Source organism: Pan troglodytes, chromosome 9 (genome assembly GCF_028858775.2).
Source record: "Pan troglodytes isolate AG18354 chromosome 9, NHGRI_mPanTro3-v2.0_pri, whole genome shotgun sequence".
In the NCBI taxonomy this organism is placed as follows: domain Eukaryota; kingdom Metazoa; phylum Chordata; class Mammalia; order Primates; family Hominidae; genus Pan; species Pan troglodytes.
Window position 1 is genome coordinate 94917075 of NC_072407.2, and position 26249 is coordinate 94943323.

Genomic DNA, 26249 nt, shown 5'->3' on the forward strand with positions numbered 1-26249 from the left:
TGATTAGTGCTACATCAAATGATAGCAAAACCTTGTGGTTAAAGAAATGATCATTTTCAAACTTCTGCCATATGCAAACTAAAGGAAACTTTAAAACTGCCAAGCAAGGTTTTTTGGTGAAATCAGAAAGGAGGTGCTTCAGCACTTTGAAGAAAATGACAAATGGTTGTGTAAAGTGTGACATTTTATTTAACATTTCTCTAAGTAAGAAATTAAGATTTGATTCATATTCCCGATGGTCAGGGTTCTCTCAGCTCTAGGCTTTTGTATATATTGGCTTTTTTGCCTGAAAATGCCACACACTACTACCACCACCATTTTACCACTCCTATTTGTTCTTCTTACCTTTTTCAGGAAGCTAAATGCTAGGTTAGTTTCTTCTCACTATTCTGCGAGCATCTTTAGTGCATCCCGTGAGAATACTTAGCCCTGAGCATTATACCTATCTATTGTTTGTATTCCCACTTGACTCTAAGCTTCTTGAGGGCAGGAACTGTATCCAATTCACTGCTGAACCACCAGTGCAAAGCCAAGGACTTGAACAGATAGGTGACAATAAATGTTAGTTGAATGGATGAGTGGAAATGCCTACATTGTGTTCATTAATTCCAGTCTTTAATTGCCCCTGCAGAGGAGCCTCTACCCACTATTCCGTTATCAGCTGTGTACACAAATAAGGGGGAGGCCACTATATGGGGAGAGCCAGAGCACAGTGCTGTGTTTGTGATATCAAGGCATCAGTTCTACACACACAGACTGAGCACAGACCACAGGCCAGACATTAGGCTGAGCAGTAAAGGTGTTGTAACCCCTGCTCACGATTTGCTCACAATGTTTCCTCACTTCATGATACTACCATTTATTGAGCACCTACTAGAAGCCTGGAACTGGGTCAAGCACTTTGCGTGCATTATTTCATTTTGTTTTCACCCCAAACGTAGTCATGTGAGTTCTTTGCAATTTAAAATTTGAGTCCCACCACTTCTTGTATTTTGCCTAAAGGTCAGAGATCAGGAGTTTCCTTATCGAAGAAACTTGGCCCGAGTCATTGTGAATGTGGAGGATGCTAATGATCACAGTCCTTATTTTACCAACCCACTGTATGAAGCGTCTGTGTTTGAATCTGCTGCTCTGGGATCAGCTGTTCTGCAAGTGACGGCTCTGGACAAAGACAAAGGAGAAAATGCAGAACTCATATATACCATAGAATCAGGTGAGAGCTGTTGCACTGCACAGATTTCAGCATAATGCAAGGCATTCGACCCTCAGTAGTATTTATCACCATGTAAAATTCAGATCATTAACAGTGGAACATCTCTAAATGAACTTTTTTGGCCAAGCCGCTGTCCTATTTGGGAGATGATGGTGGATAACGTTCTTGATGTTTCAGTAATAGGTTTTCCATCATTAATAGCAAGGAAAATTTCCTTTGTTGTGTTTGATCTTGGATTTTTCTGGGATAGAGAAGAGAAAATAAATATGTAATAAATTTAGTGGCTTTTACCTGTGGACCAACAAGCCAGGGCCTCAGACTAAAATAACAAAAGCCGCTGATCATCTGAGGCCTGCCAGGGTGTTCTGTGAATTGAATCTTAACAAGTCTTTGTTTACTTGTGAATAGGTGGTCTGTGGGCTTCAGAAATTCCTTCACCCTCACAGTTAGCACAAATTCACATCATTGGAGGCAACCTGAGTAGCAGAGTAGATGGTAGATATGGAGTCTGAACTGCTTGCTGAACCTGACAAATAAATACAGGCTCTTGTTTTGTTAAATTTGAGATGTTTTAAAATTAATTTTAACATCTATAAGGTAAGATCATAGTTTACTGATGGTTTGAAGGCTGATTGCTAGAAAGCTTTTATGACTGAGAGATGAATGGCTAAGCAAGAAATAACCTAAAAATGACAAATATCCTTTATCTGCTCTATGTTCTCCTCCCCATTCCATCTTTTTTGAATATTCAAGCCACTTATTTTCAAAATGTTCTGCAACTTATGTCTGTCGTGAATAATGCCAAATGCAATATCCTTTCATGCCAGGGATGGAAAGACTTCTCTCCTTTCATTTAAATGTAGAGCATTTTTGAGAGGAGTTGAATTAAAATATGAATGCTAGAATGACAGTTTTGGACTAGAAATTTTAGAAAAAGAAAAGCCAACAACCTTCTAAAAAAAAAAGAGTTCTTGCATTGAATGATAACTTAAAACTATTTCTTGTATTAGGCACCCACATTTTACATGGGTCTGTGCTAAGCTCTACTTAAAAAAAGAAAAAGAAAAGACATGAGTTCATAATAGCAAAGTTTCCGGAGAGAATTTACCTATTTTTTTTCTAGGTTTCCATGGAATTTCCTTTCAATCTAAAGCCTGACCAGTATTTTTTAGAAATGCTATTTTACATCTTTTATTTATCACAGGACATTTTTATTACTTAATTATATAATCTTTGTTCTTTGGGTTCCACAAATAATATAAGGAAACTTTTCCAAAAAATGAATATTTAAATCACATCCCAGAAAATGTCACCTAACCCAACAACTCTTTTTATTCTTTCTATGGTTTTTTCCAGTGTTGTGTTTTTTTCTTTTCCCCGTATTCATTCATGCATATACATTGTTTCATGTCACTGTAATTATTTAGATATAGGGTTTTATTTCTACTTTTCTTACCATGTTCTAAACATTTGCTGTGTGTCTCTACCTGCTTTTTATATTTGTCATTAAGCCTGCTACTTATACTCCTTTTAGATAGCCAGATAATGTTTCAACCAGTTTGGAGTTTCTTAAGGAGTAATTTAACTTACCATCCAACCGAAAAGACTGCTCTGCTTATCTTTTGACCTCTATAGACTACAGCATGGTGCCCAGTCGTTTCTTTAACTGACTAAAACAAGACAGAACAGTTATTTCCTTAAAACATCTTTCATAAAGAAAACCCAAACTTCCAGAAAACCATGGGAACAATTGATATCGCAAAAAAATGACCTTTGATTGTATGTAAGAAACTATTGAGGAATACAATGTTCACAATAAATCTCAAATGGCCAGCGGGGCTCTTCACAGACAGACAGACAAACCCACACTGGTCCGCACTGGTCCTAGCGGAGCAAGTTTCTTCCCAGTTGAGGGTGGGAGACAGGCAGATCCCAGATGCTTCAGCACTTTGAAGCAAATGACAAATGGCTGTGTAAAGTATTATGTTTTATTTAACTTTTCTCACACACATCAGATAAGCAAGATTTCACTCTGTTTATTGGTGGGCTATAAATTTCCTGTCTCCTGCCTGTCCTCTAAAGTAACTACGGAAGCTTTTTATTTTGGCCTGAAGGACTGAGGCAGAATTTGAGTGCAGAGCTTCAGGTCTTATATCTAGTTTGAGTTTTGTGTTTGGTGTCAATGGTGAGTCTGAGGCAGGATTGTACAAGAGAGACTGGGACTGAGTTGAGTTCGGGTGAGGGCATATGGATCCCAAGATGCATATGAATAGAGAGTTTAAAATATTTTTTTTAGATTTACCTCTCCTCTCAATCATTCAACAAATATTAAGCAACTTCTTTGTAGCAGATGCTGTGTTGTGTACTAGATAAGGAATGATAAGAAAAGCACAGCTTTTATTCAATTGCCAAAAATCTACTAGAGGCCATAGATTCCAAAAAACAAACAGAGGCCAATTTTTCAGGATTCAAGTGTAGCAGGAAAGAATAAGCAGGAAGTGGATTCCAAGAGAATGGGTTAGTGTGTCAAAGAGGGAAAGAGGAGAAGGGCCCACTTTGGACCTGATGTATCAGCACACCATTCTGGAAGGGTGTCACAAGCAGATCAGCAGCCATGGGATAGCAGGATTATGAATTTCTACTTGAGGCCAGGCACAGTGGCTCGTGCCTGTAATCCCAGCATTTTTGGAGGCCAAGGCAGGTGGATCACTTGAGGTCAGAAGTCTGAGACCAGCCTGACCAACATGGCAAAACCCCGTCTCTACAAACATGAAAATTAGCCAGGTGTAGTGGTGCCTGCCTGCAGTCCCAGCTACTCTGGAGGCTGAGGCAGGAGAATCACTTGAACCCAGGAGACAGAGGTTGCAGTGAGCCAAGATTGCACCACTGCACTCCAGCCTGGATGACAGAGCGAGACTCCATCTCAAAAAAAAAACAAAAAATTATATTTGAGGTCAAAAGCTGGCTCCCTGCCATCCCCACCGTAATATATCTTTCTGGGCATGAAGAAATCTGCCGGGTGTGGAGTGAGGGAGGACTTACCTAGAAACTCTGCAGTCGGGCACCATAATCAGTGAACACCGAGATCCCTGGCTCCAGTAGCATTCATCAGTCAGGGTTGCATGTTGGTGCCATCACTGGAAGGTGACCATTGCTTAGGTGAAGTGATTTCCCCTTACAAAGGTCTGTGAATCACCTGTTGGATTCACATTCAATTCTATGACACTATTCATTGCAAGCTTGAAAGTTTACTCATAAGATCATTGAACTTTTTATTGTTGTCATCACAAAATGGCCATGTTTAGGTGGCAAACTAATAAATCATGCCGACATCAAAGACAACGTTGTTTAATATCCACATTTGGGGGGCTGGAATCAAAATGACCTCTTTATTAGATATACTTTGTCTTTTAAAATAAGCAAGTATCTTCTTGAAATAGATGTTACATGAACATGACCATTTTGTGTTCAGACGTGGAAAACTTTATATAATTAGCATGTAGGAAGAAGTATGTAGACACGTCTCATAACTGCCCTGAAAATCCTGGTCCCTATTTTAATGATTTTAACATTTAAATTATATACCTATCATACTACAATACTCAGAAAGAAAAGTCCAGATAGAGTTGAATAACCAAGATCTTTAACTTTTGATTGGAAAGGATCTCAACACAGAAGTATATGTGTTCTTTGAGAAGTATGAGAAAGCCTGATAAGAGAAGCAAAAAGCAACTTGGTGAAGGATGCAACTTCACACTACCCACTGCCTTTCAGCTCTGTCACCACCTACCTTCTTTACATACTCCACATTGTGTCTTCCCCATTTTTTATTCCTCTGTTATTTCTCTCATTCTCAACAATCCCAGATTTCGAACCATAACATGTTTCTGAAGCAGAGCTGTAAACTGCTACAGTGTCATGGCCAGAGCCCTTCCCCTGCCAGCTCTATCAAAGTGGAGTGCCCAGGTTTCAGTTTCACAAGGATTATGTCTCAGGTTCTTGGTTGCAGTGCTGGTTCAGATTCCCAACAGTTTCTTGGTACACTAGAAACACCTCAAATGCTTGGTGAATAGAATGGTTACAGATTGAGCAACTGCCCTGTAACTTTTTATGTTTACTTTTATGTCTAGGTGTGTGCATGTGTGTGTTCAGAAGCATGAGAGAGGGGTAGAGCATGAGTGGAGAATAGAAGAGAAGTCAGGAAAATTCATCACACTTACAAGGCAAATAATGACTTGCCAGGAATTCTCCATGCCTGACTGAACAAACCCCTTCACCAAAGTAGTGTTTTGGATAAAGTCATTTTTGATAGGGTGAAATAATACCAATTCCATGTAGCGAAGTTTGCTTTTGGGATAATCTGAAAACAACTGACTACCTTATAATGCTCTGAAACTATTCCCACAACCCTCTTTCTTTAAACCTAGAACAGAAAATATGACACTGCTACCTAAACCAGTGGCATTCATATGTGGGCTTCCCAATCTATCTGTCTTCTCACAAGGCTGGAAATAAGGAAGTCCTATACATTCTTAGCAGAAAGATCTCTCCTTCAGGCTCTCTTATTTCCCAACTTGAATGCACACAAGACTATGTCATTGTCATTGTGTTTTTAACCTGGATCTAGAAGTTACTGATCTGAAATTTACTATAATACTGGGAAACTCATTTTGGTTGCTTTTCAGTACCCCTGAAAGAGAGGCCTCTCATTTTATTTCAGAATGACACAGATGAGTACTATAATTGCTTTCTACTTGCCACATTGCAGTAAGGTACCTATAGATAAAGAGTTAATCAAAAAGATTTCAGTGACCCACATGTAACTCATTTCACCATTGATTTCTGTGTTTTAGGGAACACTGGGAACACGTTTAAGATCGAACCGGTCCTAGGCATCATCACCATTTGCAAAGAACCAGACATGACGACGATGGGTCAGTTTGTCCTATCCATCAAAGTCACAGATCAGGGATCCCCGCCAATGTCTGCCACTGCAATTGTGCGCATTTCCGTCACCATGTCTGACAATTCTCACCCCAAGTTCATTCACAAAGACTACCAAGCAGAAGTAAATGAAAATGTTGACATTGGAACATCAGTCATTCTAATCTCTGCCATCAGTCAATCTACCCTCATTTATGAAGTCAAAGATGGAGACATTAATGGGATCTTTACCATAAATCCATATTCTGGAGTCATCACCACTCGGAAGGCCCTGGATTATGAGCACACATCCTCTTATCAGCTCATCATTCAGGCCACCAATATGGCAGGAATGGCTTCCAATGCTACAGTCAATATTCAGATTGTTGATGAAAATGATAATGCCCCAGTTTTTCTCTTTTCTCAATACTCAGGCAGCCTAAGTGAGGCCGCCCCAATTAATAGCATTGTCAGGAGCTTGGATAACAGCCCACTGGTGATTCGAGCCACAGATGCTGACAGCAACCGGAATGCTCTGCTTGTGTATCAGATTGTGGAGTCGACAGCAAAAAAGTTTTTCACGGTGGACTCCAGTACAGGTGCAATCAGAACAATTGCCAACCTGGACCATGAAACCATCGCCCATTTCCATTTTCATGTGCATGTGAGAGACAGTGGTAGCCCCCAACTGACTGCAGAGAGTCCCGTTGAAGTCAACATTGAGGTGACAGATGTGAATGATAACCCACCTGTTTTTACTCAGGCTGTGTTTGAGACTATCTTACTTCTACCTACCTATGTTGGAGTGGAGGTTCTGAAAGTTAGTGCCACAGATCCTGACTCTGAGGTACCCCCTGAACTGACATACAGCCTAATGGAAGGCAGCTTGGATCATTTTTTAATTGACTCAAACAGTGGAGTACTTACCATAAAAAACAACAACCTCTCCAAGGATCACTACATGCTGATAGTTAAGGTGTCTGATGGAAAGTTCTACAGTACCTCCATGGTCACAGTCATGGTTAAAGAAGCCATGGACAGCGGCCTCCACTTTACACAAAGCTTCTATTCCACCTCAATCTCAGAGAACAACACTAACATAACCAAAGTTGCTATTGTCAATGCAGTTGGAAACCGCCTTAATGAGCCCTTAAAATACAGCATCTTAAACCCAGGAAATAAGTTCAAGATAAAATCTACCTCAGGGGTCATTCAGACGACTGGAGTCCCCTTTGACCGTGAAGAACAAGAGTTATATGAGCTGGTGGTAGAAGCAAGCCGTGAGCTGGACCATCTGCGTGTGGCCAGAGTGGTGGTCAGGGTTAACATTGAAGACATAAATGACAATTCTCCAGTCTTTGTGGGCCTCCCATACTATGCTGCTGTTCAAGTGGATGCAGAACCCGGGACTCTGATTTATCAGGTGACAGCCATTGACAAAGATAAAGGTCCAAATGGAGAAGTGACCTATGACCTGCAGGATGACTATGGCCACTTTGAAATTAACCCTAATTCAGGGAATGTTATTTTAAAGGAAGCATTCAACTCTGACTTGTCCAACATTGAGTATGGAGTCACCATCCTAGCCAAGGATGGTGGAAAACCCTCTTTGTCTACATCTGTGGAGCTTCCCATCACTATTGTCAACAAAGCAATGCCTGTGTTTGATAAGCCCTTTTATACAGCATCTGTCAATGAAGACATCAGAATGAACACACCCATCCTAAGCATCAATGCCACCAGTCCAGAAGGCCAAGGCATCATATATATCATTATCGATGGGGACCCTTTTAAACAGTTTAACATTGACTTTGACACTGGGGTCCTGAAAGTTGTTAGCCCTTTGGATTATGAAGTTACATCTGCTTACAAGCTGACAATAAGAGCCAGCGACGCCCTTACTGGTGCTAGGGCTGAAGTCACTGTTGACTTGCTAGTTAATGATGTAAATGACAACCCCCCTATTTTCGATCAGCCCACATACAATACAACACTATCAGAAGCATCTCTTATTGGGACACCTGTTTTACAAGTTGTCTCTATTGATGCAGACTCAGAAAACAATAAAATGGTACATTATCAGATTGTCCAGGATACCTACAATAGCACAGATTATTTTCACATAGATAGCTCAAGTGGCTTAATCCTGACAGCACGAATGCTGGACCATGAGTTAGTACAACACTGCACTTTGAAAGTCAGATCAATAGATAGTGGCTTCCCATCACTGAGCAGTGAGGTTCTCGTTCATATCTACATCTCTGATGTAAATGACAACCCTCCAGTTTTTAATCAGCTCATTTATGAGTCATATGTGAGTGAATTAGCCCCCCGGGGCCATTTTGTAACCTGTGTACAAGCCTCTGATGCAGACAGCTCTGATTTTGACCGGTTGGAATATAGCATTTTATCTGGGAATGACCGGACAAGCTTTCTGATGGACAGCAAGAGTGGAGTTATCACATTGTCCAACCATCGGAAGCAGCGGATGGAGCCACTGTACAGTCTCAATGTGTCTGTCTCTGATGGGTTATTCACCAGCACTGCACAGGTGCATATTAGGGTACTTGGGGCTAACTTGTACAGCCCTGCCTTTTCACAAAGCACATACGTAGCTGAGGTGAGAGAGAACGTGGCTGCAGGAACAAAGGTAATTCATGTTCGAGCCACAGATGGTGATCCAGGGACTTATGGGCAGATCAGCTATGCCATCATCAATGACTTTGCCAAGGATCGATTCCTCATAGACAGCAATGGGCAGGTCATCACCACAGAAAGGCTAGACCGGGAAAATCCTCTAGAAGGGGATGTTAGTATTTTTGTGAGGGCCCTTGATGGTGGAGGGAGAACAACTTTCTGCACTGTAAGAGTGATTGTTGTGGATGAAAATGACAATGCTCCCCAGTTCATGACAGTGGAATATAGAGCCAGTGTCAGGGCAGATGTTGGAAGGGGCCACTTGGTCACTCAAGTTCAAGCCATAGATCCCGATGATGGAGCAAATTCAAGGATTACTTATTCCCTCTATAGCGAGGCCTCTGTTTCAGTGGCCGACCTCCTGGAAATCGATCCTGACAATGGCTGGATGGTCACAAAGGGTAATTTTAACCAGCTGAAAAATACAGTGCTTTCGTTCTTTGTCAAAGCAGTAGATGGGGGCATCCCAGTAAAGCACTCCCTCATTCCTGTCTATATCCACGTCTTGCCCCCTGAAACGTTCTTGCCATCATTCACCCAGTCTCAGTATTCCTTTACCATTGCAGAAGATACAGCCATTGGGAGTACAGTGGACACCCTGAGGATTTTGCCCAGTCAGAATGTCCGGTTCAGCACAGTTAATGGGGAACGGCCAGAAAATAACAAAGGGGGCGTATTCGTCATAGAACAGGAAACAGGCACTATTAAGCTTGACAAACGCCTTGACCATGAAACCAGCCCAGCTTTCCACTTTAAAGTAGCAGCCACTATACCCCTGGACAAAGTAGACATTGTGTTTACTGTGGATGTAGATATCAAGGTATTGGATTTGAATGACAACAAGCCAGTCTTTGAAACTTCAAGCTATGACACCGTTATAATGGAAGGGATGCCTGTTGGCACCAAACTCACACAAGTGAGAGCTATTGATATGGACTGGGGAGCCAATGGACAAGTCACTTACTCCCTCCACTCGGATTCCCAGCCTGAAAAGGTAATGGAAGCATTCAATATTGACAGCAACACGGGCTGGATCAGTACCTTGAAGGACCTAGATCACGAGACAGACCCCACATTCACCTTCTCTGTGGTGGCCTCTGACCTTGGAGAGGCATTCTCTCTTTCCTCCACGGCCTTGGTCTCTGTCAGAGTGACAGATATAAATGACAATGCACCAGTTTTCGCGCAGGAAGTGTACCGAGGGAATGTGAAGGAGAGCGACCCACCGGGCGAGGTGGTAGCCATCCTCAGCACCTGGGACAGAGACACATCCGACGTTAATCGCCAAGTGAGCTACCATATTACAGGTGAGTAAATACCCCCAGTTTTCATTATATGCACTGCTTTATAAAGAAAGATGGAAGATGGCGGAGGGAAGAGTAAGAGAGAAGGAAGATGGGATAAGGAGTCCAGTGTAATGAAGCCTCTCTGGAGCTGAGTAAAGGATCTCTGAGTAGACTGCGTTTTTTGCTTGTTGGCTGTTGCTAACTCAGCCTTAGTTTGGAGTTCACAGGTTTGCTGTAAATGTGTTACCCATATTGGTAACTTGTCTTTGTGTCACCTCTTCCTATTTAAAAAGGAGTCCAGCCAAATATCTCAGTTGAAGGAATGAAAATAACAACTTTTTGGTGGAGAGGTTCTGTTTTTAAGCATGTTCCTTTTTTCTACCTTTTGCAATGCTGAGCAAAACAAATAGCTTGATCACAGTAAGCTTCACATGCACACTTCCCCTGGCCATAGCAACACATGTGCACACATGTACACACATTAGATGGAATGGTTTGATCCTTCCCTGAGAAATCCTAAATTATCACTACAAATCAAGGGGTATTTCTTCTGACAACCAAAATTTTTTGGATTTCTTTTCTGTCTTTCAGAATAGCAAGTAGCAATTCAAGAGGAAAGCCAAGATAGACAAAGTCAGTCATTAGGAAGGCACAGAAAATGTCGCTGTTGCCCTGGGAGGCTAAGGATTTCATGTCAGAGTGGTTTCCTGGGGGGCAGGTGACCTTTAACTGAAAGAGGAGAGGGTTGGCATTGTGGGAAGGTTCTCCCTAAAAACTATTTGGGGGGTGGGTTAAAGCTAATATTTTGATGTTGTCACATTCAAAGGCAGAACATAAACAAAGTGCCAAAAGATTGTAAAGAATCATCAATACTTGTAGTCAGGTGGCTTCCGTTTAGAAAAACTACATCATTCAGAGTGAAAAATGAATTAATTAGAATGCCCTTAGGACGTAGAATCTGCTTGAGTATGTTAGTAGGAAAGTTAATTAATCACTGCAGAATAAGATCCACAGTAGAGCAAATGTGTCAATGCTTGGGGTTGCCACACTTTTCAGCATGATTCCCTTCCTTTTTCTTCATGGGACTGTTCTCTTGGTGATGTTTTCCCCTTGAAACACTTTATGATCTATCTGAGACCTCCTTTTTTGATTAAAATATGTATTTCTGCAGTTAAAACATGAAAGAAGAAAGAGGTGAGTGAAGCATGACTTTAATTCATTTGCATTTATTTTCAGGAAAAAAAAAGCTTCTTAGGCATTCTGAAGAGTCCTTTTCTATTTGGAGAAACTGTAAAATACTCAGCCTTAATTATTTATAGATAGCCTCTGAATTGTCAATGGATGATTTAAAGGGACTATCCCATCAACTTTACCAAAGTAATGAGTACAGAGTAGCTTAAAGCTACTGTTACTATTAGCAGTGCCAACCACCAACTGATTTTAATTAGATTTAACTTTTGCTCTTGATGTAACACAACTTGGCTGTGCTGCCTCCAATTAACAAAGGACCATTAATCATTTTATGTAACAAAAGAACACTGTGGGCCTGCACTGAAAGCATTTAATAGAGAGGTTAAGTTTGTGTGCACTGAAATAATATTCAACTAAAGCATAATTGAATCCTGGCCAGTGGTGGAGGAAAGTGATATCCCAGGGAGGACCCTGAAGCTCCCTAGAGCAGGGTTGCTCAGCCACACCGCTATTGACATATGAGGCCAGATCATTCTTTGCTGAGGAAGGCTGTCCTGTGCACTGTAGGATGTGTGGCAGCATCCCTGGCCTCTACCCACTAAATGCCAGTAGCACATACCACCACCATCACTTCCCTCCCACCAATGTGACAAGCAAAAATGTCTCCAGACATTGACACATATCCCCACAGAGGGGAAGGGCACAGTTGTCCCCAATTGAGAACCACTGCCCCAGAGGAATAGGCAGCTCTCACCTTTTCTGCACTGTCTGGCTGATTTGGTTTCATTGTATTCCACTGTGGCTTGCCCCCACTCCCAGTGCTGAGGCCCTCAGACTGAGCAGCCCCTTGCCTTATAAGCAAGAATGCAGTCTGGCACTCAGAATCCCACCCCTTCCCACTCAGTCTCTTCAGTAGGACCCCGATATTTGCCCTCTGCTTTTTAAAGATTCATTGTAAGTGTGAGATATGGCTCCAAGTTTTCAATGAAGTAGCAGTTGGCATGCAGTATACTTCCCTTACTTGTTTATTTTCAGTCTTTCCCTCCAGAATGTGATCTCTGCTGAGACACCAGATATTTTTGCTGGTTTTGTCCACTGATGTAGCCCTGCTGCCTAGAACAATGCCTGGCCCAGGGTATATGATAAATACTTGAATGCCCAAATAAATGAAATAGTGATCATCAAACCTGACTCCTGACTTACTGCCAGTGGTCTTCTCAGTCTTTCTCGGTGTCTGAAATGACATTTTTCCCTTCTTACGGATTACGTCAAGGTCATCATCTTCTTCCTTCCTCCTCCTATCTTGTTCCCCAAGCTGCTTTTGCCCCCATGTAGCTTAATGATGTGGAAAAGTCATATTGCTGGGACCACTGTCCATGCTTCAGCATCTTAGAAAGCTGTTCCACTTCATCTGTTTTCTTTTCTTCCATGTTCCCCAGCTTCACTCTGATACATTTGGTCTAATTGCAATGCTTATCTTTGAACTGGTTTTTAAATGACCCCTCGTTAGGGCTATTTAACACTAATGGGCCCTCCTCTGTCGTGAAAACTTTTCTCCGCCAAACTCCAGTTCTTATGAGAAGAGCGCAGCTGCATGATAAAGGCTTCATTAAAAGATTCCTTAATAGAACTAACTGCCTTTCCTTGACTGCATAATCAACGGCTAATGAAATTGTCTTGGTAACAAGAGCTAGAGTGTATTACATCCTCTCTTGAGACTAAATGGAAAGACAATTGTGTCAGCCTGAGAAGACGATTGATTGTTCACAGTTTGAATTTGATTGTTCTTAAGGGGAACTAAACAAGAGATCATCTCCAGCTTCTCTAAGTGGATTTTATTATCTTGGAAAGTTACTGTTTTGCTTTCCACAGAAGCCAAGCATATAAATATCATGCTTTGTTGCCCAAGAATCAAAGGGAGTCTCAGTATCTTTGTAGTATCCTAAATGATACAGTTTAAGGAGTACCTGGATGACTCCACATGCACCTCTCAAGGTAGATGTAGATTAAGACATTTCATTGCACATCTTCAAAAGCTCTTTTGTTTTTTTAACTGCAGGAGGAAACCCTCGAGGAAGGTTTGCTCTGGGCCTGGTGCAAAGTGAGTGGAAGGTCTATGTGAAGAGGCCTCTAGACAGAGAAGAACAGGACATTTACTTTCTCAATATCACTGCCACTGATGGGCTTTTTGTCACACAGGCCATGGTGGAAGTGAGCGTCAGTGATGTGAATGACAATAGCCCAGTGTGTGATCAGGTGAGAATTGGGGATAGGGTTCTGCTTTTACTCTGCTTCTCCAAAATTAAATAAAAACCCATTTCACTTTTCTTCTTAAGGCCAGGCAAACTTCTGCTCTTATCTGCAATTGGGTGTGGGTATAAGAGGGTAGGAGGTGAAGTTTAGGAAGAAATATTGAAAACATGAAAAGAGTATAGGTAGCAAGATCAGATACCTAATTTTGTACCCTGCCCCCAACAAAAAAAAAAAAGAAAGAAACCAATGTCTTAAATAATTTTTTGAGTAATTCATAAAGGACTTTAGGACTTATTCTGTTTAAATCACTGATATCATAAAAGAGAAATGGACCACTCTACAGGATGTTAACTTGTTTATATAAGTTTACACATTTGGTTAATGGCAATGTTGGTGCTGAACACTGGTCTCCAGGCTCCTTATGAAGTGGCCTTTCTACTACTATATAAAATATAATGCCATTGCAAGGTACAAGTACTAGATTTTATTTTCTCTCATACTGAAATTAAATCACTATTTATTCTTTTCTATCATGTGGACCAGGAGACAATATTGGTGTCCTATAGATTAGAAAAGTACTGCAAATAGATTTAATCTCTCATACTAATGCCAAATGCTGGTAGTGGCTCTTTAAAGAGTTGAAGAGAATTCCTAGGACTTATTGGGGCTCAAGAGAAAAACAGACAGCCATGGTCAATGTGTGGTGTGTGTTATGGTTCCGCAAGAGTGGGGATGTTCCTCTGTTTTCTTTGCCATGGTACTCTTAGTGCCTAGAATGGTACATATAGTGGATGCTCAATAAATATTTGTTAAATGAATAAGCATGGGAGTGGAAGAGCAGCAGATATACTGTGTTTCATAATATATTGGAATATGTTTCTGTAGTGAAGGAAAAAAATAACAAAAGCTAAATTATATAAATGAATTTTTAAAGAAATCCTATATAATGCTAAATATGGCAATTGCCCCCACAAATACTAATGATTTTATTACCTTTCTTCACCTTTGTCCAGGTTGCATATACAGCATTACTTCCTGAAGACATTCCATCAAATAAAATCATCCTGAAAGTCAGTGCAAAGGATGCTGATATTGGATCCAATGGAGATATACGATACTCACTCTATGGATCTGGAAACAGTGAATTTTATCTAGATCCAGAAAGTGGTAAGCTAAAATTTATTCTTGAGATAAATGTCATTGTTAATTCATGAGAGAAGTTAAACTTATGTGGTCTCATCACTAGTAAATAGTTAGTAGTATACTTACTCTTATAGGGATGGAGAGAAATTTTCCCTTCCATCCTTTCTGAATGTTTGCTGAAATGAACTGACCACAGACAGATTAACAGGAGAAAAGGCATATGGATTTACTTATGTGAACGTGGGTACCACAGCCCCAAAAATAAGAGACCCAAAGAAAAGCCAGATGGTTAAGGCTGTTGCTAGGGGAGAGGGAAGTTGGGGGACTGTAGGCAATTTTAGAGGAGTAGTCAATGATTTTTAGGGGAAATGAATAATCTGGAGGGCATCCATTATTTTGTAAATAATTCTCCTAGGAAACTCAATGGAACTGGAAAATGTGGGGAGGTGACGGATTGAACTGACTGTGAACAAAGGTTATCTAGTTATGCAGATAAAGTCTCCCAGTTAATCTCTAGGAGCTTCCCTCAGAAGAAGAGATGAAAAATCTGTCTGGACATGGTGATGACTTTTAGTCTCTTTTCTCTTCTCTGGTGGTGAATCTTTCCCAGTTATTTGATGAGATTTCTATGGAGGGGGATCTTAAGACAAATGCATTTCTTTTGGAAAGAAGTTTTCTTAGTCAGATGAGGAAATTTCAAAGAGAGTCTTCACCTGCACTTGAGAGAAATGAGGGAAATAAGAGAAAGTTTGAAAGTTCTTGGTTCTAAGGCAGCTTTAAGGCCTTCCAAATTTTTTTTTAATTCAAGGTGCTCAGCATGTCAAAGCACCATACTTTGGGGTATCATTCTCTGTACCCCAAGAATATGATGCTCAGTATCTTGGGCTCTAAGAAATTGTAGGGGCATATCCAAATATGGGTACTCTGGACCACAGAAACTTTTTATTTCCTTTGTAAAACTTGCCCAGACTTTACCTACATTTATTAGCATCAAGTAGGCGGACATCTCTGTTTGCTTCTCTTGTTTCTCGTATCTGTAAGTTTTAAGGTATATGCTCGTAACAGGTATAAATGAAGTTATATCACAAATGCAGGTTGCCACGAAAACCAGACAGCAATTTATAGGAAGGAGAATTTTTCTCACTTTGAAATGGCTTTAGGGTCCTTTTCTGATTCTTATTAACACAGTTGTCTAGTTTTTATTAAACTTTCTTGCCTAGTTTCTCCAAACCTATAAGCCCTCAGATTTGCTTGGTTGTATATTCAGGTAAAATTGACAAGGTGCAAGGTTATGTAAGCTAAAGGCAGATGCCTGCATTGAAGGCCAGAGCTAATGGAAAAACCTTTTATATGGTAGCAAATTATTTTAGTTTTGTAGATTAGATGACCCATCCAATGACATTTTAAATTTAAGCGTAAAGATTGGCTGGCTTGCATATTTTCAGTGTTGTGTTGGTTCTAGTGAACAATAACTGACTATTGAGTCTCCAGAAAGGTAGTGGCTCCTCCCTGCCCCACTCTCGTAAGAGGTTGCATCCTACAAGGAAGCACTGACTTAGCTACATGGGAATATACTACTCAGCTATATGGGCCTGGTGATTATTTATTCAAAAGGTAACATTTATTGAGTAGCCAGTAGACATAAAAGTACTTTATGGGATATTTGTGGTAGACTCCAAGATAAACAAAATAAATCATGCCCAGGGGATATTGTAATCCAGTAGGGAAGACAGGCAAGTTAACCAATAATAAGAATCATGAAAGGCACAATGAAATGAGTGTTCAGGAGAAACATAAGGGGAGCTATATCTGGGCACAGATGAAGATGTAACTAATATTCTGATAAGAGGAAAAAGGAAACTGCTTAAAGGAAGAACTAGCATTTGAACTCAGCCAGGATTCTCAGTGGCTTAAACAGGACACTGCAAGTTATAGGAACAGCGTGAGCAGAGAGCATAGCGCATCCAGGTAATGTCATATACTAAAGTGGAGGGAAAACTACTTTAGGCCAGATTGTGGAGTGTCTTGAATGTCCCAGTGAAAATCCCTGGATGCTTTTTGAGTAGGAGAGGGAAATGATCCAACCTGTATCTGAGAACTGGCTGGCCATAGCCAGGAAGCTAAAAGATGAACTGCCTTAATAAGTATAGGTAGCTTTGGCCAGCACGGTGACTCACATCTGTAATCCCTGCACTTTGGGAGGCCGAGGTGGGTGGATCACAAAGTCAGGAGATCAAGACCATCCTGGTTAACACAGTGAAACCCCGTCTCCACTAAAAATACAAAAAAATTAGCCAGGCATGGTGGCGGGCACCTGTAGTCCCAGCTACTTGGGAGGCTGAGGCAGGAGAATGGTGTGAACCCAGGAGGCAGAGCTTGCAGTGAGCCGAGATCATGCCACTGCACTCCAGCCTGGGCGACAGAGCAAGACTCAGTCTCAAAAAAATAAATAAATAAAATAAATAAATAAATGAATATAGGTAGCTTCATCCAAATAATATCTACTAATTTTATTTAAGAGTGATAATATTTCGTGAGTCATACTTTCCACCAAATAACATTTATTCAGGTTTGTCACTGTGCTTGTTGTCATTATCTTATGAAACTTAAACAACAAAAATATCTCCACAAAAGCTGGTTTCCAGCACCAATGCAGCTATTCCAGTGGTTAAAATATAGACATAACATTACTCCATGCGGGATGCTAAGGAACTGCTTTTCCATGCTCCTCAAGTTTTCTCCGACTTGACTCCTCCCCAAGCAATGTCAGGCCCTTCCACAATCCAGCAAGTTAAGGGTTAACCCTTACACAATAGGGGTCCTTCAAGACCCTGCCGCCCTAAAGCCAGCTTCTGTTTTCATTACCTGTTTTCCTGTAAATGATAGAGCAAAAAGTTGAGTATCTGGAGGCAAAGAGACTGCCTTTCTGGGTCTATGGGTTGTTGACAATATTGACCATCAGAGAACCAGATATACTCTGTGTGTCCATTCTCTGGAGAACCAGTCCATTCTCTGTGTGTTTTCTGGACATATAGCAGAAATCCAGAGACTGATCTGCAGAGTAGATCTTGAGAGGTTTAAAGAGGTTTGAAGCTTCTCCGTGTAGCCAAAAGAAAGAGCCCCTTATACCAGCGGTTTCAAAAAGGGATTAATTAATTTGAAGGTCACACAGCTGTTTTGTTTTTGCATCTAGAATCCCATACATTTTTCCCTGACACATAAACTGTTGAATTTGCTACATTTTTAAAGTATGGGACACTTGGGCCAAATGATGTTAGTCCTTCCTATGTTGAGAATTGTTTGTATAATTGGTCCTCTGCTCTCCAAAGAAAAACAGTTTTTAAAAACTCAGACCAATCATGCTGCCATTTATTTTCACAGGCGAGTTAAAAACCTTGGCTCTGTTGGACCGGGAGAGGATCCCCGTGTACAGCCTGATGGCCAAGGCCACTGACGGGGGTGGCAGGTTCTGCCAGTCCAACATCCACCTAATCCTGGAGGATGTGAATGATAACCCCCCTGTGTTTTCTTCTGACCACTACAACACCTGTGTCTATGAGAACACAGCCACCAAGGCTCTGTTGACCAGAGTTCAAGCCGTGGACCCCGATATTGGTAAGTCAGTTGCAGGCATCTCCCTGTCACACAGTGGACACTTTGTCTTCAGGTGCTGCCATTCCTTTAGTTTTATAAGAACCTTAATCAACCCCCTTGGTTCTTTACCACGAGAACATGTACATTAAACCCCATTTCAGCTATTCAGCTAATACACTTCATATGCATGAGAAAAGTCTGCAAGTTGGCCCTCCTCTTTCTCGAGTTTGAAGAAGAGATACTAAGAAGTCTTTTACCTTTTAGCAAAGGAGTTTGGGTTGGTTTCTTTGGGTTTTGTTTTGTTGTTTTTAGATTTTGACCTTTTGAATAAAAATGATAGATTTCCTCATTGTTTTTTCCTCCTAAACATAGTCAAAAGGCTATGTTGTGAAGCAAGGAGAATTTGATTTGTTTCCATTTCTATGAAGAACTGGGTCACATGCTTTAGCTGAAATATGACAATCTCGATTTAATATAGTGCCCCATAGTGCAAAGACTAATTACTAAATGTGCTGCCAGTCCAACGTGAATTTTTTAAACTGCCATTTTCCAAAGCATTTTTGTCACATATAAACTGACATTGTATGACAGAGTGGGGGTGGGGGAGATAAGGAATTAGAATTGAAAGTTGCTAATAAAGTTTATGCTCAGATCCACTTTACATAATGAGATGGTGAGTTAGAAAAGACTGGAGTTAATTGCTAGGTAGACCTTCTGAGAATGCATAAGTTATTGAGGTGACTGCATGATGGAATATAAATACAAAAGGGCATATAGACAGCCTCTCGGTTGTGCATTTTAAGAGCTGTAAATCAGAGTACTAGGAAATGATGAGGTGTGTCTGCTATGCTAAACAGGCCTTTATATAATTCAGTGTCATATTGCTTAATTCTGAATTGAAAGAAAAATTATTGGACTAACAGAAAAGTAAATACATGATAATTAGTTGAAAACAAACGTAGAGCCTGGGGTCTCTGCATATTTTCCCTTAGAGAAATTAGTGGCTACAATTTGAATTATTGCTGTTACCTCATTAGCATAATTTTCAAGGCTGAGAACCAACCTTTTAAAAGTCTACATATTAAAGAGCTTTGTGAAAAATGATAAACAAGAAAGACCTCTTATTGATATATATTTATGTAATACCTACAAATAGTCTCTTTTTTAAAGGAGGATTAGAAAACATTCTCTGGACTCTTATTAGCAGATGACTTTGGGGAAAGAAAACAGAATTAATGGAAATGAATCACTTAATCATTTTAAATTTGATTTTGAGAATGTATAATTAGGCCATAGATGATATTTTAAAAGCTGAAAGATTGGAATTTTTCTCCACACTCCATGAAGGAATTGAGTGTACCCAGGCTTCTAGACTGGACATGGACGTCTGATTAGTGCACATGGTGTTTTTTTGAAACATGAGGGGGTGGAGTGGGGTGTTACTGACTCACAGACGGTGTGCTTGGAGCTGTTTTGCAAGTTGTGAAGAACATGCTATGTCCTCCTTTCACTTCTTTTGAGTCAGATGGCCAGGTTGGGAGTTGGGGAGGAAGGAATGTCTAGATTCTGGGCATTTAACAGGGCAGAGATGATAAAGACTTTAAGGAACCAAAACTAGAATGAGGATCTTACCAGTACCTTGATCTACTCATTTTTTGATAATGAGTAAGAGCTTATATTCAAAGCTTCGAATAGAGACAGAGATTATAGGGGTGCTGCTGGCATCTATGTATAAAGTATAGTCACCAGGCCATTGCATCAGCCACAGGAAAACTGTGGCATAAGATACCAGATTTTAGTTCATTTTCTCAGTTTTTGTAGATTTCTTTTAGCTTTAAAATGTAAAAGAACTAAGACAGCTGAGGAAGAACCAATGCATATTTCTAACAACACAGACTGAGCACCTACTGTGCCTTAGCCAGCATACTGACGAAGTGGTTATGAAGGTCTTGGTCAGAGTAGACAGGAGATTCCAGTTGCAGCAGCGTCAGTCTGAGCTGCAATCAAATGAATGCTGACATTCTTCAGAATCCCTGGGTATCAATGATTGGTACACTAATTTTCATTAGTGGCCTGATCAGAACACTTACTGCCTCAGAAGTGACCATTTCTCCATTTCCTAAGAGATTACAAACCAGTGTGAGCTGTGCACTAAGATTACCAGGTTGTTGAAGGTAGAATTTGTCTTGGAGCCAAACTGAACCTCTGTCTGGAAGCTGAGTTTGCACATCAATAGTCATTGCACACAAATCTGGCTTTCTAGTTTGGCCTCTATAGTGTTCAAAAGAGAGGCTGAAGTGGGCAGATCTCAAGGTCAGGAGTTCGTGACCAGCCTGGCCAATATGGTGAAACCCCATCTCTACTAAAAATACAAAAATTAGCCAGGCATGGTGGTACTACGCCTGTAGTCCCAGCTACTCGGGAAGCTGAGGCAGAAGAATTGCTTGAACCCAGGAGGCGGAGGTTGCAGTGAGCCAATATTGTGCCAGTGCACTCCAGCCTGGGCAACAGAGCGAGACTCCATCTCAAAAAAAAAAAAGAAAGAAGGAAACAAGGAAAGAAAAAAAAAACTTATAATAGCTGTTAATATTTAAAAGTCAGAATTTTATTAGAAATTTAGATTTCCAGCATTTTATTAAAAAAACAGCCCTCAGAAGGCCCTGCAATTCCAGGTACACAGGTCCCACATGGCAGGAGCTAAAGAGCAACTGCATCCTTGACACTGGCCACAGCACTAACCTTGCCTCCTGCTAGCCACTTTACTTGCTTATTGATATGGTTTGGCTGTGACCCCACCCAAACCATATCTTGAATTGTAGTTTCCATAATCCCCATGTGTCCTGGGAGACACCTGGTGGGAGGTAATTTAATCATGGGGGCGGTTATCCTCATGCTGTTCTCATGATAGTGAGTGAGTTCTCATGAGACCTGATGGTTTTATGAGGGGCTTTTCCCCCTTTTGTTTGGCACTTCCCCTTTCTGCCATCATGTGAAAAAGGATGTGTTTGCTTCCCTTTGACCTTCTGCTGTGATTGCAAGTTTCCTGAGGCCTCTCTAGCCATGCAGAACTGTGAGTCAATTAAACCTTTTCCCTTTATAAATTACCCAGTCTCCGGTATATCTTTATTAGCAGCATGAGAACGGACTAATATACTTGTGTTACCTCCTGACCTCGTTTGCAGATCCTTCTCTAGAATGACAAGGAAAGGTCTTATTTTTAAGCTTTTTATTTTGAAATAATTACAGGTTCACAGGAAGTTGCAAAATAATATATAGGGAATTCAAGTGCCCCTTCACCCAGCCCTTCTCCCACTGGTAACATCTTGCTTAACTATAGTATACCATCAGAGCTAGGAAATTGATCTTGGTACAATCCACAGAGTTTATTCAAATTTCAGGGTGTTTGCGTGTATATATTTCTATGCAATGTTATCACCTGTGCAGCTTCATTTAAGCACCACATTCATACATCACACGCCTCCCACTTGCTGCCCCTTTGGAGCCACACCCACCCACTCCCTGCACCTGCTTCCCAATCCCTAACCCCTGACAACCACTGACTTCCATATCTATAATTCTCTTATTTCAAAAATGCTATTTAAGTTAAATTATATAGTTTGTAACCTTTTGAGATTGGTCTTATTTTTTCACTCAGCATAATTCTCTTAAGATTCATCCAAGTTGTCTAATTGGTTTTTGATCCTGCTGAAGATTGTGTAAATGACAGGCATATTTGATTCATGAAACTTCTTTGGTTAAGCACATTGCTTTACCAGAAGTTGTAAATTATTCCACCAGTGCTATGATCTGAAATTTGTGTCCCTCTAAAATTCATACGTTGGAACCTAATTCCTCATGTGTCCATATTAAGAGATGCATCCTTTGGGAGGTGATTAGGTCCTGAGGGCTCTTCAGTGCCCTTATAAAAGAGGCTTGAGGGAGCCTGTTCTTCTCTTCTGTCATGCAAGAACATCTAGTGTCTGGTGGAGGCCCATTTCAAATAGAACGTGCCCCCACCAACACCAAATCTGCTGGTGCCTTGATCTTGGACTTCCCAGCCTCCAAAACTATGAGCAATAAATTTCTGTTGTTTATAAATTACGAAGTCTCAGGTATTTTTTATAGCCCAAACAGATTAAGACAGCCAGCAATTGACTACAAAATATACCGTTCATTGTGAATTGCAGAGAAAAGACAAGGATATAATCTGAAATCTGACTCTGTGACTTGCTAAACCTTCATATCCTGATTTAAGAAATTTAAAATATATTATTGCTTTTAGCCAAACAACTATTTTTCTATGAATCACTTATAATGAACTAACATTATTGTTAGAGTCATTGCCTGGGTCAGGAATAAAATAAAAACAGAAGAGGACAACATAATTTTACACCTATTTTATGAGTTCTAAGAAATACCGTGGCAACTCTCTAGATTTTAGCATGAAGTTCTTAGTTTTCCTGTCAATTGGAAATATCTTTGCTCCCATAAACTGGTGACATGACTTCATGACCCAACATTTATAAAAAAAGGGAAGTTAAAGGGTGAATAGTAGTAAAATGAATAGTTGTTAAAGGGAACACACATACCGTTAATAACACATGCACACAGGGAGGGGAACATTACACACTGGGGCCTGTTGGAGTGTAGGGGACAAGGGGAGGAAGAACATCAGGACAAATACCTAATGCATGTGGGAATTGAAAGCTAGATGATGGGTTGATAGGTGCAGCAAACCACCATGGCACATATATACCTGTGTAACAAACCTACACGTTCTGCGCATGTATCCCAGAACTTAAAGTAAAATTTTAAAAGAGCAAATTTCCCAGAATGAATAGGATTTCCACAGTCAGGGGTAGGAACGCATTCAGGAAGATAGGAGCCAGGAAGTTGGGAAAGTGTGGACCCAACTAAATAGTTGAGAGAACATCATGTAGTCCAAGAGGGAGGAGAGATTAATGAGATAGGAAAAGTAGACCGGGCCTGACTGTGGTTGTTTGTGAAGGCCACTTAATTAAACAGATGGAAATGAACCATTGAGCACATTTGAGAAAAGAAATAATGAATTTGGAGTTTGGGGGATGCTAATCTGATAGGAGCCTCTGAAATGAATTGGAACAAGGAAAACCAGGGACTAGGAAAGCTCCTAAGAGTGTATTAAGAAAAACAATAAGGGCCAAAATGAGAGTGGTGGCTTTGAGGTTTAAAAATAAGGAGCTGGTGGGCTGGGCACGGTGGCTCACACCTGTAATCCCAGCACTTTGGGAGGCTGAGGAGGGCAGATCACAAGGTCAGGAGATCGAGACCATCCTGGCTAACACAGTGAAACCCTGTCTCTACTAAAAATACAAAAAATTCGCTGGGCGTGGCAGTGGGCACCTGTAGTCCCAGCTACTTGGGAGGCTGAGGCAGGAGAATGGCATGAACCCAGAAGGCAGAGCTTGCCATGAGCAGAGATCACGCCACCGCACTCCAGCCTGGGAGACAGAGCGAGACTCCATCTCAAAAAAAAACCAAGTAAATAAATAAATAAGGAGCTGGTGAAAGCCAGATTGAGATTTCAGATGTGAAATCTGTAGATTTTGGCAACTGACTAGACTGAAAGCAAGGTAGGCTATTTAGTCAAAATTTCAAACATGGACACCAGGTGAAGGTGCCGCATGAGCAGAAGTAGCATAGACGGTCAACAGTACCACCTGGCATGGAGAGGAAGATGAAACATGGGGACACATTGGGAATTCAAGTGTGAACCTCCAGAAGGAAGTCAGGAATAAAGACATGTTTGCTCATCGTGACAGTCTTGCCTTCAAGGGGTTTACAGTCATAGGGAGAAACAGGCTTGCACAATAAGATTCCAAGAAAATGATGAAGAATGTGGTAATAAAATCACATCTGTAAAACTAATGATTTTGTAAGGATTGGTCAGATAGCACATGTAAAATGCTACATAGGTCCATGTGGGAACATTACAATGTAAGCAATGAATTTGCAACTGGGACAACTCAGGAAGGATTCACCAAATGGTATTAGCACTTACCAAAATGCTAAGAGTTGGGACTTGAACTTGGATGGAGAGAGATAGACAGAGGAGTGAGACAGAGAGACAGATAGATGGAGAGATGAGTGTTAGCCAGGACAGGCTTGGCAAGACTGAGATCATTTGTAGGAAGTCTCAGTGGCTTAGCAAAGCAAAAGCTTATTTCTTGCCCAGGTGAAGTACAGGTCAGTGCGAGTCTATCTAGTGACTCAGAAATCTGGTCCCTCCATCCTGTCATCTCCACCTTCTGACCTTTGGCTTCCAAGGTCACAGCAGAGGGGAAGAGAGAGATGAAGGCAGCATGCCAGCTGTCACCTGCCTCAGCCTGGGAGAGACCACATCACTCCACCACTATCCACTGCCCAGAAGGAGTCCCTCAGGCTGGCCCACCTGCACAGGAGCAGGGACACATAGGGGAGGACTGGGGAGACTTGGTGAGCACTCATTACCTCTGCTGCAATGATGAAAGCAGGAAAGAACAACTGCCACAGTGGGTCCCAAAGAGGTCGGAGAAGGTGACATCACTCATGAGCAGGGAAAGTTAGCCTCAGGGGTGTGGAGGGACCACTTGGCTTTAGAAGTAAAAGGAAAGAGCTGGGTGTGGTGGCTCATGCCTGTAATCCCAGCACTTTGGGAGGCGGAGGCGGGCAGATCACTTCAGGTCAGTAGTTCAAGACCAGCCTGACCAACATGGTAAAACCCCATCTCTACTAAAAATACAAAAATTAGCCAGGTGTGGTGACGTGCGCCTGTAATCCCAGCTACTCAGGAGGCTGAGGCAGGAGAATCATTTGAGCCGAGGAGGTGGAGGTTGCAGTGAGCCGAGATCACCCCACTGCATTCCAGCCCAGGTGATAGAGTGAGACTCCATCTCAAAAAAAATCAAAACAAAAATAAAAAAGAAGTAAAAGGAAAGAGGCAGAAAGGGAAAATTGAAACACAAAGGAAGATGCTCAAAGGGAGATGCTAAGGAAACCCACTGAGAGGCACACACCTGCCCTCAGATGTCTCTATACAGGAAGGGACTGCCATCTGAGATAAGCAGGGCAGCAGCTGGGCTGAGTGCCCTGAGGACATGCAGGAGTTTGTTTCAGGGTGAGGGGAAAGGTGAGTGGGAGTCAGTAAGAAATGAAGAAGAGAACATCTCACCCAGTGAGGGCTCTGTAGGTGCCAGATTATTTAATACATGAATGGGCAGTGGTCCCAATCAGTAATTGCATTAATAGAAAATATGAAAAATTCTGAGTCTTCCAGAATACTGCCTTTCCCCTAAAGTTAATAGTTTGATCCTCATATTAACAGAAAATTGGAAAGACACTAAGAGAACTTATCTTTTGATAGAGCTTCCCTGTTTTGCCCCGAGTGTGTGTCTCAGCTGTCCTCAGCTTCCTCCATTTTGTGCTGGCATTCACTAATAATGGTGTAAGCTTGCTGTCTATGTTGGGAATTTGTTTAGTGAGTATTTCATGAGAGAGATAGCGTCTTGAGCCCTGCACTTTGCTCTCAGAGGGAAGATACTGGAATGAACTGGGTTTTCCAAAGCATAGCTCTTTTCAGAGGAAGTGCAGGGCTGGGGCACCATTTGCCCTGACAGCATAGCTGCCTATGAAGGAGGAATGTATTTATTTGAGAGGAATGTGTGTGAAAGTGACCACTAACAATTGTTAGATGGAGATTTTTCTGACCGAACCACCTTCAGTGAATCTCTCCAGTGGTTTTCTTGCCTCTTCTGACCCATCTCGCCTTTTTTGTCTGCCACTTTTTGAGAGCCATTAACCGAGACTTAGGAAGAAAAGCTTGGAGGTGACAAAAGTCCACTGGAAATGTGGACGAGATGCTGCAACTGTAGTGGAAAAGCATCTCACATGCCCTGGGTTCTCAGTTTCCTGTATCTTCTTGGGACAGAGTC

The 26249-nt window shown here is 41.3% G+C and overlaps 1 protein-coding gene across 6 annotated transcripts in view; it reads left to right on the forward strand.

Moving 5' to 3' along the window:
* Window positions 1-26249, forward strand: part of FAT3 (FAT atypical cadherin 3) — a 677141-nt gene that overhangs the window by 572475 nt on the left and 78417 nt on the right. For all 6 annotated transcript variants that reach the window (XM_016921780.4, XM_009423966.5, XM_054662602.2 and 3 more), the window contains 5 exons: window positions 1003-1213; window positions 6067-10140; window positions 13370-13566; window positions 14577-14730; window positions 18088-18321. In XM_016921780.4, the coding sequence (XP_016777269.4) occupies window positions 1003-1213; window positions 6067-10140; window positions 13370-13566; window positions 14577-14730; window positions 18088-18321 (4870 nt within the window). The remainder of the gene's footprint in view (window positions 1-1002; window positions 1214-6066; window positions 10141-13369; window positions 13567-14576; window positions 14731-18087; window positions 18322-26249) is intronic.